Raw genomic sequence first — 15,648 nt, 5'->3', positions numbered from 1 at the left:
CACGCCTCGGGTAACACAGAGATCTGCACATTAAAGTGAGACTGGCAGATTTGCCAAAAAGTGACCCTGCCCACAATTGGCGGGATTCATATTGCAACGCATTGTGAGATTGTGTTAGATCTTGCGAGGCGTTGCAAGCCGGGTGATCCTGGGAGCGGGGTCACGTGGCTTTTATCGGCCACGCTGCGCCGGGGCGAGCTGCTTTTCAGGCGTAGCCATTAAATTGTGCCCCCTCCATTTCAATGAGACCTCTTATCAACCACCTTCAAAACAACACAAGTCTCAGAAATAACACATATTTCAATGCAAAATAATACAAATTAAATCTAATTTCACTTATTCCACCTAAGTAGTTCTTTGCTCAGGGCAGCATGGTGGCACAGTGGTTAGCACCGCTGCCTCAAGGCGCAGAGGACCCGGGTTCAAACCCGGCCCCGGGTCACAGTCTGTGTGTAGTTTGCACATTATCCCCGTGTCTGCTTGGGTCTCACCCCCACAATCCAAAAAGATGTGCAGGGTAGGTGAAGTGACCACTTTAAATTGCCCCTTTAAGGTCTAAAATCTAAATTAATTTTTTTTTTTTTTTAAAGTAGTTCTTTGCTCAGCTAGCACAAGTGAGGATTGTATTACCGGCTTCACTTTCACATTAAAACTCTCACTTTATTTTTAGCCACATAATAAACTCTAAGGTCTCTGGTATGATTTATCGGACACTTGACATTGTACACAAACTTACCTTCCAACCTCTCGAAGGCAAGCAACATATCACAGACATGCTCAGGATAGTCAGTGGTACATTGTACTGCTCGATGCAAGGCCTTTCTGCAGTGCTGGGGGTCACCGTGAGCTCTGCAATATCATAACATGCAAAGAGAAAATAAAGTAAATGCTTTGTTCATGTATACAGAAAACATGCAAGCTGTGACAGTTATGGCACCTATGATGGAACCCACAGATCCACTCTAACTCTCTTTACCCAATCATGCAATTTTCTAATGTCACACTTATGTTTCTTCTCAATCCATGTGGCCAGAATAATTATTTTGAATAATAAACTCTTACTTTTCATTAATCCCAGTTCATTCTTATCAGGTATTTTGATACTTTGTGCAAGGATGAGCCTGATACAGTTGAAGTTGGTGCACAGGGTGCATATGACTCGGGCGAGAATGAGTGGGTTCTTTCAGGGGGTAGCAGATGAGTGTGTTAGGTGTGGGTGGGGCCAGCGAATCACATGCACATGTTTTGGGGTTGCGAAAAATTGGGAAGATTCTGGGTGGGAGTGTTCGCGGTCTTAGCCATGAAAGTAGAGGAGGAGGTGGACCCGGATCCTTTGGTGGCGATACTTGGGGTTTCAGAGAAGGCAGAGCTCATGGAGAGGAAGAAGGCTGATGTCTTGGCCTTCGCCTCTCTGATTGCACGGCGACAAATTTTGCTGAAGTGGCGGTCAGCATCGCCACTGGGGGTAGCGGCTTGGTTGGGTGACCTGTATGACTTCCTGCGGTTAGAGAAGATAAAGTATGAGTTAAGGGGCTCAGCGGGGAGTTTGAGAAAAGGTGGGGGATGTTTGTGACCGTGTTTGAGGAGCTATTCGTCACAGGGGGGTGGTGGTGTGGGTGATGGGGAGGGGGGGGGGGAATAAAAAGGGGAAAAATCTGTACAGACTGTATAGTTGATTGTTGGGAAATATGTTTCCCGAGGTGTTTACTTGCTGTAACCTGCTTTGATACAAGTTTGTAATAATCTAAGTTTAAAAAAAAATACAAACGCTTAATGGAGTGAGGCACTGCGTAGGGTAAACGGGACCTCCTCTTGTGCAAGGATGAGCCTAATACAGTTTAAGGTGGTGCACAGGGTGCATATGAATCAGACATGAGTGGGTTCTTTCAGAGGGTAGCAGATGAGTGTGAGAGGTGTGGGCGGGGACCAGCGAATCACACGCACATGTTTTGGGGTTGCGAAAAATTGAGAAGATTCTGGGTGTGAGTGTTTGCGGTCTTAGCCATGATAGTGGAGGAGGATGTGGACCGGCCCTTTGGTGGCAATATTTGGGGTTTCAGAGTAGCCGGAACTCATGGTGGAGGAAGGCCGATGCCTTGGCCTTCGCCTCTCCGATTGCATAGCGTGAATTTTGCCGGAGTGGCGTTTGGCATCGCTACCAGGGGTAACGGCTTGGTTGGGTGACCTTTATGACTTCCTGCAATTAGAGAAGATAAAGTATCAGTTAAGGGGCTCGTCAGTGGGGTTTGAGGAAAGGTGGAGGATGTTTGTGACCGTGTTTGAGGGGCTGTTCGTCGTGAGGGGGCGTGGGGGATCTGTACAGACTGTATAGTTGATTGTTGGGAAGTATGTTTCCTGGGGTGTTTATTCGCTGTAACCTGTTTTGATGCATGTTTGTAATAAAATAATTTTATTTTAAAAAAAAGTTATTTGATATTAATTCCTATAATGTTTCCGTATTTATGACTGCTGTTTGACGACACTGATGCCCTTACCGCTCCAAATTATAATACTCCAGCCACATGTTGGCGTAGGTTGCGTTTCCTTTGGTCATTATTCTATCCCAGAGTTCCCGAGCTTTCTGTATATTTTTACAGAGTCTTGCCTAGAAAAGAATTAAAAATTGTAAGCCAGCAAAGGGCGAACAATAATCTTAATACACATCAACCTTCCAACAAACAAATACACAGAACAAACTCTCTTCATCCCCGAGGATTCTACATAAATTATCTCTCTTCATCCCCGGGGTCAAACAAGCCACTCTCACCCTCAAGGATATTTGGCAGAAACCATCATCTTCATTCCCAGGGATGAATAATAGTGTAAACCATCCCTACCTAACCAAGAAACAAACCACGTGTCCTTCAGGAACGCACACATAAAACAGCTCTCTCCAGAAGCACACAGCACAAACCATTTTTCCGAATCTCTAGGACACACATTGGCAGATCGCCCCTTCCTCTCTTATTCGCAACACATATGCCTGACAAATTACCTGGTTATCCCTTGCATAACTAATATATAGGAGAAAGTAGCTAAAGTCAGTAACATACACCGGTCATAATGTCATAATGAGGATTTCAAATGTACATATCAGAGGAAACGAAAAAACTGACCAATCCGTCCTTGGTGAATTTTTTTCAAATTGAAGGAGCCCCAGCAATTATATGAGGAGCATTTAATTAAATTGGAAAATTCAATTGAGTCAGCATGGATTTTGCAATGGTAAATGAGGTCAGAGAGCTTCAATAGTTACTTAGGCTATTACAAGATGGAAAGATTTATGAATTTAAAGGTAGGGGCAGCACAGGAGCCCAGTGGTTAGCACTGCTGCCTCATGATGCTGAGGACCCAGGTTCGATCCCGACCCTGGGTTACTGTCCGTGTGGAGTTTGCACATTCTCCCTGTGTCTGCATGGGTCTCACCCCCACAACCTAAAGGTGTGTCTGGTAGGTGGATTGACCACACGGTCGCACAAGTGGATAACACTCTGGCTCACAGCGCCAGGGTCCCAGGTTCGATTCCCGGTTTGGGTCACGGTCTGTGCGGAGTCTGCACGTTCTCCCCGTGCCTGCGTGGGTTTCCTCCGGGTGCTCCGGTTTCCTCCCACAGTCCAAAGACGTGCAGGTTAGGTGGATTGGCCATGATAAATTGCCCTTAGTGACCAAAAAGGTAAGGAGGGGTTATTGGGTTACGGGGATAGGGTGGAAGTGAGGGCTTAAGTGGGTCGGTGCAGACTCGATGGGCTGAATGGCCTCCTTCCACTGTATGTTCTATTAAATTGCTCCTTAATTGGAAAAAATGAATCAGGTACTCTAAATATTTTTTTTAATGAATTTAAAGGTAAAGGTTCAGTATAACAATGGTCTAGCACAAACTGTATTTATTATTTTCTTTTTGGGGAGTCCATATAATTCATGTACCGCATATGACCTGAAATATATCTAGCTAACAAGACTACTGAAGGTACTCATGAAATTGAGTGGCTAAGAACTCGGGTATTAAATTAATCGGAAATAGAGAAACCAAAGTGTCAAAGCCCAGGGAAAAACGGACCCAAACTCTTTTTTTAAATAAAATTATTTATTTGTGGAATAAATTGCTAACAGCAGCACACAAATCTGGATGGTAAGTTAACTTGTTTCAATATTTAGGGGACAATTGCCTCACGGCACCGAGGTCCCAGGTTCGATCCCGGCTCTGGGTCACTGTCTGTGTGGAGTTTGTACATTCTCCCCTTGTTTGCGTGGGTTTTGCACCCACAACCCAAAGATGTGCAAGGATTGAACACGCTAAATTGGAAAAAAAATTAATTGGGTACACTAAATTAAAAAAAAAAAAATTTTAATCAAAGGAGTCCAAATCTAACCTGGACTCATAGTTCATGTAACAACAAAATTCATTTGCTAAATTCCTACTGTGTTCTGGGAGAAATTTGGACATTTTTGCAGAGAGTAATTTTGTAGCTAGGTCCTCCATGATTGCACCTGCCACTATTTCATGCACCTTCAATTGCCTCCAGGGCTAGCCATAGAGCTGTTTCATCACTGTACCAAAACTGACTTAATTGACAACACGTTCCACCAGGACTTGACCTTTTCCCAAACTCTTTTCTCAGAGGCTCCCTAATTCCATGTGTAATCTTACCTCAATCCTTGCCCAATTCTGTAAAATTGTACACGAGGGGTCCCCACTTTCACCGAATCCTGCAAGGGGGTCAGAAGTTACTTCAATTTTTAAATCAACCGCAGTTTAAAAACACCAGATTAAAAGACTGAAAATTATTTCCAATTAATAAGTCAAATTAACTCCTAAATCAAGAGGATATACTGGATTGAATTAAGAACCCACCCATTAATGTGCCAAGTGGGTAAATAGGTGACAACTACTCACATGTCTTTCCTGAGCTATACAAGGGATCAAAATCAACATTTAACTGAATGGTGAAGGAATTAATTATAAACTGAAATTTGACACGTACATAATAAATGTTTACCACAATTGAAAACAGAACACCATATTCTAAGCAAAGAACTTGTGCTGCACTATTAATAATAGAATGAACCTATAATAAACATTCTACAAAGGGGTCAGTAACATCCCTGTGCTCATTAGCGGAACTGCCGCAGGTGAAATGCCAACTCCCTCCCGAACACTTCAATAATAGCTGCTTACATCTTCCTCTAAAATGAGACAACAGAAACAAAGCTATTGAATGCAGTAGAGGGTTGGCAGCTTATGCAATTTCCATTCAATGACAACAGCCCCAACATTGAGCTAACTTCGTCATCCAGAGTTCAATCCTTAGCCAGCAATATTAAAATGTTCTTCCAATAATATGGTAAAAAAAGAGCAGATAAACAGGTTTGTGAACTGTCACGGTATTAGTAAGTGAAAATAATCAAAACAGTAACAGAATATTTACTAGGAATATTCAGGAGATCACAATACTAACTTTCTAATCAACTTCTGCATCCTAGAGACTTTTAAAGAAAGTAGTATCTGAAAAACGAACTCAAGACCAAAATAAATACTCAAAGTTAGAGGTACACATTGAAGGGTTCTGAACGGCACCAGAGGGGGCTGTGTGGGGGCACCAGAGGGGGCTGTATGGGGGCACTAGCTATCATCACAAATCATTTCAGTACAGGGGACGATAATTCAGCCAACTGTGCCTAATGTAATTTAAGCACCGGAGAAAACAATTCTATTTACCTACACATTTACGCAATATGTTTATCTAATTCCAGTCCTGCAAAACTTCACTAGTGCTCAATAAGTTATTTACCAAGCACTTCGGCATAGGAGCAAGGGAACATGGTATCCTGTAGTCAGAAAGTTAACAATTCTAACATAGCCAACCATTAGCTCAGTATCCATAACAAGTAATAATAATAACCTTTTATTGTCACAAGTATGAAGTTACTGTGAAAAGCCCCTAGCCGCCACATTCCAACGCCTGTTCGGGAAAGCTGGTATGGGAATTGAACCCGCTGCTGGCCTTGTTCTGCATCACAAACCAGCTGTCTAGCCCTGAGCTAAAGCAGCCCAGTAAGATAACTGAATCCATTCTAATCGCTGAGCGACCACATGTAAAGCAATAACTAAATAAGAAAGAGGCAGCATAGAAAAAGGAACATCCTGGCTAATAAATCATTAATTTGCGTGACAACATAGAATAAATAATAATGAGTTTTCAAAATACATTCAGATGCTACAATTAATTAATGAGTGTACTGAAGAGAAATGGAACTTTAATGAAGGAATGACCATTTCCCATCTCCTAAAATACCAAATAGTCTTTTTGGCCAGAAACACTAATAAATGACAGTATAACTGACAATTTATTTTTAAAACATAAAGTGCAAACATACGTTGCTCTATATCCTGTTTCAAGTAGTCCACACCACGACTGAAAGCTGACCTGAGCTCCTCTAGCTCTTGACTGGAATCTATTCAAATAAAATGACAAAGAATTAACATGTAAAGCAAACCTCTACAGGGACAGGAAGAGGGTGACCTTTTCACAAGTGTGGGGGAGTGGGTGAGAGAGGCAACATCTAAGGTCTTTAAATGTATTGTTGCCACTTAATTTCATGCCCATCTTTCCAACTTCCTGTTTGATTCTCTTAAATTTAGTTTCTGCCCAGCTCATAGTACTGAGATTAGATTTGAAGACATTTATGATAACCATGGCCATCCCTCCCTGCCATGCTCAATGTCTCCAAGATACTCAACTTGTCTTGTCTCACCAACCTCCTCCACCACCCTTCTTTTAAGTTCCAGGCCCACAGGATTGCACCACCATACCTGCACTGCTGCCTGCCCAACGCGACTAATGAAACTTAAAAAAAATGCTTTCTCCACCACCCACCCCACCCCAAAAATCCCCCATATCTGCCCCATGACCTCTAGAGTCTCCGAAGTTTCCATCTTGATTTCTCCTTCTTTTGCATCTCTCTCGTGACATCATTTCACATTTCAGAATTGAGTGACTGCAAGTATGCCGATGACACCCAGTTCTACCACTATATCACTGTGCTCAATCCACAACGGACTTCCTGCTGCCCAGCCGCTCATCTGACATTCTGTCAACTCTCAACCAAGACTACTTCCAACCAAACAATATGTAGACCCCGAGACTGTTTTTTTAAACCCTGCCAAAAACATATGTTCTCTTAGCAGCAACTCTGTGGGTGGTTCCTCACATCGAACTAGTGTATACAAACACAAGAGTCCCTATCCACCCCAAAGCTGAATTTCAAAATTATCATTCTATCTGTCACCAAGACTGCTTACTTTTAATCTCACAACATCATGCACCTTTACCCCACATCACCCTTTATTCAATTCATTGACAAATACTCTTTCTGCCTCAATGAAGCTCCCTTATTCACCATCATGTACTTCATCACATCACCAGATTTTACCTCAACCTACCTTATAAGACCATAAGACATAGAAGCAGAATTCGGCCACTCAGGCCATCGAGTCTGTTCCGCCATTCAATCATGGCTGATATTTTCTCATCCGCATTCTCCTGCCTTCTCCCCATAACCCCAGATCCCCATATTAATCAAGAACCTATCTATCTCTGTCTTAAAGACACTCAATGATTTGGCCTCCACAGCCTTCTGCAGCAAAGAGGTTCCACAGATTCACCTCTGTCTGAAGGCATTCCTTCTCATCTCTGCTTTAAAAGATCGTGCCTTTAGTCTGAGATTATGCCTTCTGGTTCTAGTTAACTATCCACTTTTATGAAAGGCCCTCAGCATTATAATCACCCTCAAGTCCAGTACCTTCCCTGCCACAATCTGGTGCCAATTACTTCTTACTAAACAACTTTTCATTCTTAGTAGCTTTAACCTGCACCTAGCTATAGCATGCCTGTAGGACTTTCCAAGGAAAGAAGTTACCATTCTCAGTAACATTGTATTGTTGTTACCATATTTACACTTTGCCATTGTTCAATAACATTGTCAATGAGATAAGACTGAAGAAGTGTCATTTATTATGCTGTACCTTGGCTGAAATTGACTCTCCGTCTCAGGTAGTCGAGAAAAGCCTGCCAAAGTTCCACATAGTCTGTAGCCTGGATGAACCCAGCATTCAATGCTTTTTCAAAAGTCTCTACCAATAACAATAAAAACATAGTAAATTCCATAGTAATTGTGTCGCTCAGGTAGCACCCAAGAATAACTGTACAATGGGATAGAACGTTGTAACTCGATGACCTAAAGCTTTACAAGCACCTATATTTGAGGAAAAGCTTTTTAACCAGAGGGTGGTGACGGTCTGGTATGCGCTGCCTGGGAGGGTGGAAGAGTCAGGTTGCCTCACGCCCGTTAAAAAGTACCTGGATGAGCACTCGGCACATCATAACATTCAAGGCTATGGGCCAAGTGCTGGCAAATGGGATTAGGTTACAGGTCAGGTGTTTTTCGTGCGTCGTTGCAAACCCGATGGGCCAAAGGATTATTATTCTGTGATATTACATTCAGAAGGTGCATGGATTAATTAGAAATTTATTTCACAAACCCACCGACTCCCATAGCTACCGTGATTACACTTCCTCCCACCCTAAGTTCTATAAAGACCACACTCCATTCTCCCAGTTTCTCCATCTCAGATCTGACAATGCAATCTATCATACCAGTTTGTCTTCTATACCGTCGACATGGATTCCCCTTCGACCACATGCATCCAGTTTTTTGCACTTCTTCTGATCCCTTCCCCTCCTTCCACGAACCACACAGAATTCCTCACCTACCACCCTCGTATATTTAACGGATCATCCTCCATCATTCCCACCGCCTCCGAGGTCCCGCTACCAAATGCATCTTCCCCTCCCTTTCAACATTCTGATGGGAATGTTTCATCTGCTACATGCTCATCCACATTTCAATGATCCTCAATGCCCTCTAACCTTCCCATGGCACCTTCTCCTGACACCTTTATCTTTTCCATCGTTCAGGCCCCAAAGGAGTCAAAGATTTACTATTTTTTCCCAATTTTGTAAACTATGCACTGCTCTTGAGGCAGTGTCCTCTATATTGGGGAGACAAAAGGCTTTGTGCAACATCTTCATTCAGTCTATAAGCATGACCATGAACTTCGGATCATCATTTTAATTCTCTGTCCCACTCCCAATCAGACCTCAATTACCCACGCTGTTCCAAGGTAACTCATTTTTTCAGACAGCAGCTGTAAGTGATGATTATGCAATTCCGATTTATAGTGTTAGACCAATGTTTTATTTCTCTACTATCAAATTACCAGCCGGTTTTTCCTTGTACCATCATCCCTTTTGTCATCTAATTGTTCTCGCGATCCATCTATTACATACCCGGTCTTTTGTTCTTTCCTCCCCCTTCCTGATCCCCATACTTCCTTAAAACTGTTAAATCTCCAGCTCTGATGCAAACTAGTTGAGCTGGAATGTTAATTCTGTTTCTCTCTCCATAGATGCTGCCTGAGCCACTGGGTATTCCCAGATTATAATTTTTATTTCAGATTTCCAGCATTCACAAAACTTTGCTTTGGCATGGATCAATTATCCACTAAGCTCAGCATGAGGATTGGGAAGGAAAGGAAGAGCTTCCCAAAGATGGCTTGGCAGTGTTAAGTGGTGGCAAACCTAACCAGAGGGGTTGGTTTCCAATTTCACTTCTGCCTCTCATTCACTCTGTTTGAGTGGAAAAGGACAGGGAGGCAGATTAAAAACAGAAGTTAAAAGGAATTGTGCTCTCTGCCCAACATGAAACTAAGGCTTTTCTAATGCAAATGATCTGTTCTCAGCACAAGGTGATACCTATTATAATCTTGTGTTCGGCTTGGTGTCGCTCCAGTGCTAGAAGATATCGTTTCCATAGCCCAACTATCCAAGGGCAATTTCGAACAGCTCGCTCATGTGCAGACACAACCAAATCTTTGATCTTCAGCTGTCTGTCCTGGAATGGCAAACATACAGATTTGCAGTTGGAATCAAATCAATAAATCATTCCCGAGGAGAAAGGGAGAGGATAAACAGACATCATAAAGTATGGAACAAGAGAAAGCAATCCAGCCTAGAACTCTTCTCTTACAGCATATTATGTATGTTTCACTGACATGGAATCAATCCACTTCATTCAGTCTGCAATAACTAAAGAAACAACGCTTTCAGAATCGGAACACCAGAAAAAATGGATCTTGCGGAAACTTTATTTTGTCCAACTAAAGGTGAATGAAGGAAGCGGGCCGCTTTATATTTCTGAAAGGGGTATTTCTGCATATCACCTGTTTAAAAGCAGATCAGAGAACAGAGGTTCTGAATAATACCCAACTAAAGATAGATTGTGCGAGGTGGGAACTCTGTATACTAGAGGGATTTGGAAAGTGGATTCTGTACACTTGCCAACTAACGGCACATCAGGGAAGCTCAGAAAATACTGGATTAATGGTGCAGGGGTTCTCCATACGTCTAATTAAGATAATCAGGAGGGAGCTTCCCCTGCAGTCCAAACTAACCTCAAGATGTGGAAGTCTGAAATTAAATCGGGGATAGCAGGTACCACCATGGGTTTCTTTGTACAGACCACACAGCACTCAGCCATTTAGTTTAAATCTCCATGATTGAGGCCAAGAGCCAAGCACCAATGATGGCACATTGGTGGCAGTGATTAGCACTGCCTCAAAGTGCCAGGCACCCGGGTTCAATCCAGCCTTGGGTGACTGTGTGGAGTTTGCCCTTTCTTCCCAGGTCTGCGTGAGTTTCCTCCCATAGTCCAAAGATGTGCGGGTTAGGTGGATTGGCCATTCTAAATTGCCCAATAGTGTCCAAGGACATGGTTAGTTGGGGATATGGGCTTACAGGGATAGGACGGGGGAGTGAGTCTAGGTAGGGTGCTCTTTCAGAGGTGAAAACCCGATGGGCCAATTGGCCTCCTCCTGCACTGTAATTCTATGAACAATGGTACTTGCCCATTAGAAAACTGTAACACATTGCTGTACTTAATGTCATCAGATTAATTAGTGGAAAGAGCATGGCATATTTTCTGTCTGTGCGGAGTCTGCAAGTTCTCCCCGTGTCTGCGTGGGTTTCCTCCAGGTGTTCCAGTTTCCTCCTACAAGTTCCGATAAACGTGCTTGTTAGGTGAATTGGACATTCTAAATTCTCCCTCTCTGTACCCGAACAGGCGCTGGAGTGTGGCGACTAGGGGCTTTGCACAGTAACTTCATTGCAGTGTTAATGTAAGCCTACTTGTGACACTAATTAAGATGATTATTATAAAATTTGCACGCTCACAAGGCATTTAAAGATTAGAAGGTCAATCAGCCCATCTTAATCTAGCCATCCAGAATAATCTGAAAATCCCACATGACATCATTTAGGAACCAATTGAATGTTGTAAAGATTTTCGCCTCCAATCTATCTGCAACTCCAAACTTTAAAATAATCATTCTTTGTATTAAAATCAATGTCCTCAGGCCTCTATTGAACCAAGGTTACATCTGCTTCATGTGGATGCAAAATATCCCACAGTACTAGCTGAAGAGCAGGGGAGATTTCCCTGTCTCCTGACCAACACTGATCTCTCAACCAACATCCATCCACAAACTCCAGTAAAACTGCTCCCCTGAAGACTATCAAAACTGGTCCCAAGCCGGTGAGGACCCAGCACTCAGCCATAAGTCACTTTCTCAGAGAAATTCCTCACCAGGTACAGGGTAAGCCTTGCCCATAAGTCTGGCACTAAACAGTTCTCAGACAGTGCTCGTTCAAAGGTAATCTGAATCCGTGCTGGGTCTCCATCCTTCACCTCAAAGTCAATGTAAGCTTGATACTCTGCTAGCTTTGGAGGATCTGCTGCCAACTGTAACAGAATAAACAAAAATGATTTGGGAAACAATCCTGCAATAGCCTGGTGTAGCATTTTTCCAGAGATAAAATATTTCAGTGCTCATTATATAGCAGCAGTAATCCCATCAGCATGTATAACACTCAATTCATCAATAACAAAGAAAATAAAAACAGAAACTCTGGTTGGAACTTGCTGTTCATGCCAGCGGGATCTTCCGGTCTTGCCAATAGCGCAGCGGCAAGGGATACATTCAACGGGCTGATCCCACCTCCGCGAAACACGCGGCTGGTGTGTGGAAAATTCTACCCTCTGTTACTCTCCTCATAGATGATGCCCGAGATGGTAAGTATTTTAATAATTTTCTGTTTCCTGTTCAGATTTCTAAGCATCTATAGAATGTTGCTCATGCATTAGCACCCAATTCCTCAAATTAGAAACAATACCACAACAGTATTGATGGGCAATTCTAATACAAGGCTGGGATCACTCCCTTGTGACGCAATTGTACGAGAAGGTCCTACAACCTAAATGGAACTAAATCTATGCAGCAGTCAACCAATCTGCACGTTCGCCCCGTGTCTGCGTGGGTTTCCTCTGGGTGCTCCGGTTTCCTCCCACAGTCCAAATACGTGCAGTTTAGGTGGATTGGCCATGATAAAGTGCCCAAAAAAGGTTAGGAGGGGTTATTCAGTTACGGGGATAGGGTGGTAGTGAGAGCTTAAGTGGGTCGGTGCAGACTCGATGGGCTGAATGGCCTCCTTCTGCACTGTATGTTCTTGTTCTAATATCCAATCAGGTCCTCGGATTAGTGTTACATAATTCTCACGGCAAATCAAATCCCCACAGTAAGAAGTATAAGAGGTCAGTAAACCTTGCATTTAAAATCCTTGACAGAAACAGAAAAATCAATGAACATGGTAATTTTGTCCAGGATCCCCCAAAAAAAGGAAAGTAGGCTGGCCTCTAAGAGATGCATAAATCCACTACGTATTGACTTGTTCTCACTCCCAACATCTAGAGAACGCCTCTGGTGTACTTTTGCCTTTGACAGGCCACATTCGTGTGGGAGGGAAAAAAGTAAATTAATAGCCAATGTTTTTCCACTCACATTATTGGGGCATCAAATTGTCCATCTTTAATCATGTGGAATCAGAGACCTTGGGCTCATGTCAGCTACTTGTCACAAGCAGTACACAGATCATTGTTGATCAAGCAAAATAAATGCTCTTCAATTTAAATGAAGTTATCAATGGAATATAACCATTTTGGCAACCAGACCTGGCCCAGCACATGGTCCTGGAGTGAAACTAAACTCCATCTATCTTTCTCTTTAATCTGCTTTTTTCCCCCCCATTGTCACTTGCTTAATTGCAAACTTTTATATAAAATGCGCATTACATTGACAAGCATCAAGGTAGTCACAAAGGCTGAAATAGCAGCTGCTAAATTTGAATATTGAAATGTATTTTCTTTTATAATACACTTAAATAAGAGCACACCTCCAAACTCAAATGTTACAGTAAAGGAGGATTCAACCGTACCAGATTTTCTTCATAGGGCTTTCGTTTTTCCATCTGCTGTTGGGCCTTTTTGTACACTTGTGTCACAAATTCATCAGGCTCATCAGCCCACTCCTCATACTCAGCATATGTGGTCTCCATATCTATACGGGGCACAAAGAGTTGGCAGTAAGCAATACGATAAGGAAGAGAGTGAAATAATCATGGTTATGGCTAGACTATGTGGCTCCAAAGCATCAGTTGTTCTCCTTGGAGAGAAGAAGGCCAAGAGGAGATTTGATAGAGATGTCCAAAATCATGACGGGGCTGGACAGAGTAGGTAAGAAGAAACTGTTCCTGTTCTAAAAGGATCAAGAATGAAAGGCAAAAGATTTAAAGTAATTTGCAAAAGAACCAAATGTGATGTGAAAAAAAGCTTTTCGCACAACAAGCGGTTCGGGTCTGGAGTGATCTGCCTGGAAGTGTGGTGGAGGCAGGTTCAATTGAGGCATTCAAGAGGACAACATTAGATGATTACTTGAATAGAATACTGTGCAGGGGTATGAGGAAAAGGCAGAAGAATGGCACTAAGTCATGGATGCTCATTTGGAGTGCAGATAACTGGCTTCCTTCTACGCCGTAATGATTCTGTGATGAGGAAGTATTCATGTAGAATAAGCAGTGTGCATCTCTTGCCCATATTCTGAACGTCTCCTAATAAAGAATACACAAACAGACAATATAAGCCCTAGATACTAAAGGAGGAAGAATTGTTAGAGGGCTTGCAGGAGGGTTGTGGTGGGAGGTGCTCCGGAAGGTGGATGCTTCGACTTTGTGCGCGAGGCTAGGGCTGATATAGCTGAAGGTGATGTATAGGGAGCACCTCACAAAGGTGAGGATGAGCCAATTCTTTGAGGGGATAGAGCATGTTTGTGAACGTTGTGGGTGGGGCCCCGCAAATCACGTTCATATGTTTTGGTCCTGTCCAAAGCTGGAGGGGTATTGGAGGGAGGTCTTCAGGATAATCTCGAAGGTGGTGCACATGAAACTTGAGCCGGGTCCTCTGGAGGCCATATTCGAAGTATCGGATCGGCCAGGGTTAGAAGCAGGTGCGGAGGTAGATGTTTTAGCCTTCACCTCATTGATCACCCGAAGGCTGTTTATTATGCACTTTCAAGAATTGGATGACATTGAACATGGGGGGGGGGGGGGGGGGGGGTCAAGCTCAAAACGTAAAGAAGCACTCAGATGAAAACAATCTGATGATAAATAGTTGGTAAACACGTAATCTTTTGGAAGCCGTGGGCAGAATCCCCTTCCATCCAAGTAATTTATGCTCTTGCTGCAATTATGAGATTGTACAAGTACCTGTCTGACATTTACCCGACACTAAACAAATCAAACACAACTGAGATTTCCCATAGATATATATTTAGCTGTAGGTAAATTCAAAAGCACCTTACCAAGCAAAGGGACACCCAGCTGCCTCTTGAAGAGTTTGTGTATTCGGTCAAGTTGTGCATTCACCATTTCCTGCTGTTCCGGAGTCAAAATGCTGCCAGCGGAGGGCTATTGGAGGGAAGACATTCATTTCATGAAACTGTCAATTACTGGATTTGGAATGGAGGAGCTGACTTGAGCAATCCAGAAGACCCCAATCCCCTTATATATTTTGTTTTCAGAGTAAACAATTTAAACTTTCACTGCAACTAGAATAAAAATTCAAAACATGACAGAACGTAGCAGAGTGTGATGCACATAGTGTTTCCATATCCCAGTATTTAGTTCTTTTCTCAAAAACTTATACACATCGCCTTTTAATTATACAATGAAACACTTCAATGTTTCTGTTTAATATTTTCTAATTCGGGGCAGCACGGTGGCGCAGTGGTTAGCAATGCTGCCTCACAGCGCCAAGATCCTAGGTTCGATCCCGGCTCTGATTCACTGTCCGTGTAAAGTTGCACATTCTCCCCGTGTTTGCGTGGGTTTCGCCCCCACAACCCAAAGATGTGTAGGGTAGGTGGATTGGCCATGCTTCATCCCCAAGGCTTTTTTCCAAAACGTAGACACTCTAATTCATGGCATTTGTGTGGGCGGGGGGCGGGGGGGGGGGGGGGGGGGGGGGGGGAGATAAGAACCCGAGAAGTTCCAAACCGACACTGCACAGAGGAAAAGTCAAAAGGGTTTGGCTTTACTGTACCTACAATACTATCACGGAGCAGCAATGGCAGAAAGAGTGAGGGGATGGATACAAGAACCCGACACAGATTGGGTACAAATGGAGGAGGCATGCTGTAAAAGA

General features: G+C 43.1%; 1 protein-coding gene across 1 annotated transcript in view; it reads right to left on the bottom strand.

The window, feature by feature from the left end:
* The window catches only part of sart3 (spliceosome associated factor 3, U4/U6 recycling protein), a 73,920-nt gene that overhangs the window by 44,212 nt on the left and 14,060 nt on the right, over positions 1-15,648 (bottom strand). The window contains exons 6-14 of the mRNA XM_072495912.1: positions 14,807-14,898; positions 13,386-13,507; positions 11,701-11,856; positions 9,813-9,951; positions 8,024-8,131; positions 6,376-6,453; positions 4,649-4,707; positions 2,496-2,605; positions 737-849 (exon numbers count right to left, since the gene is read on the bottom strand). Of these exons, the coding sequence (XP_072352013.1) occupies positions 737-849; positions 2,496-2,605; positions 4,649-4,707; positions 6,376-6,453; positions 8,024-8,131; positions 9,813-9,951; positions 11,701-11,856; positions 13,386-13,507; positions 14,807-14,898 (977 nt within the window). The remainder of the gene's footprint in view (positions 1-736; positions 850-2,495; positions 2,606-4,648; positions 4,708-6,375; positions 6,454-8,023; positions 8,132-9,812; positions 9,952-11,700; positions 11,857-13,385; positions 13,508-14,806; positions 14,899-15,648) is intronic.

Source organism: Scyliorhinus torazame, chromosome 1 (assembly GCF_047496885.1).
Source record: "Scyliorhinus torazame isolate Kashiwa2021f chromosome 1, sScyTor2.1, whole genome shotgun sequence".
Taxonomy (NCBI): Eukaryota; Metazoa; Chordata; class Chondrichthyes; order Carcharhiniformes; family Scyliorhinidae; genus Scyliorhinus; species Scyliorhinus torazame.
The sequence above is the reverse complement of the archived record's forward strand: the minus strand, read 5'-3'. Positions and strand labels throughout refer to the sequence as shown.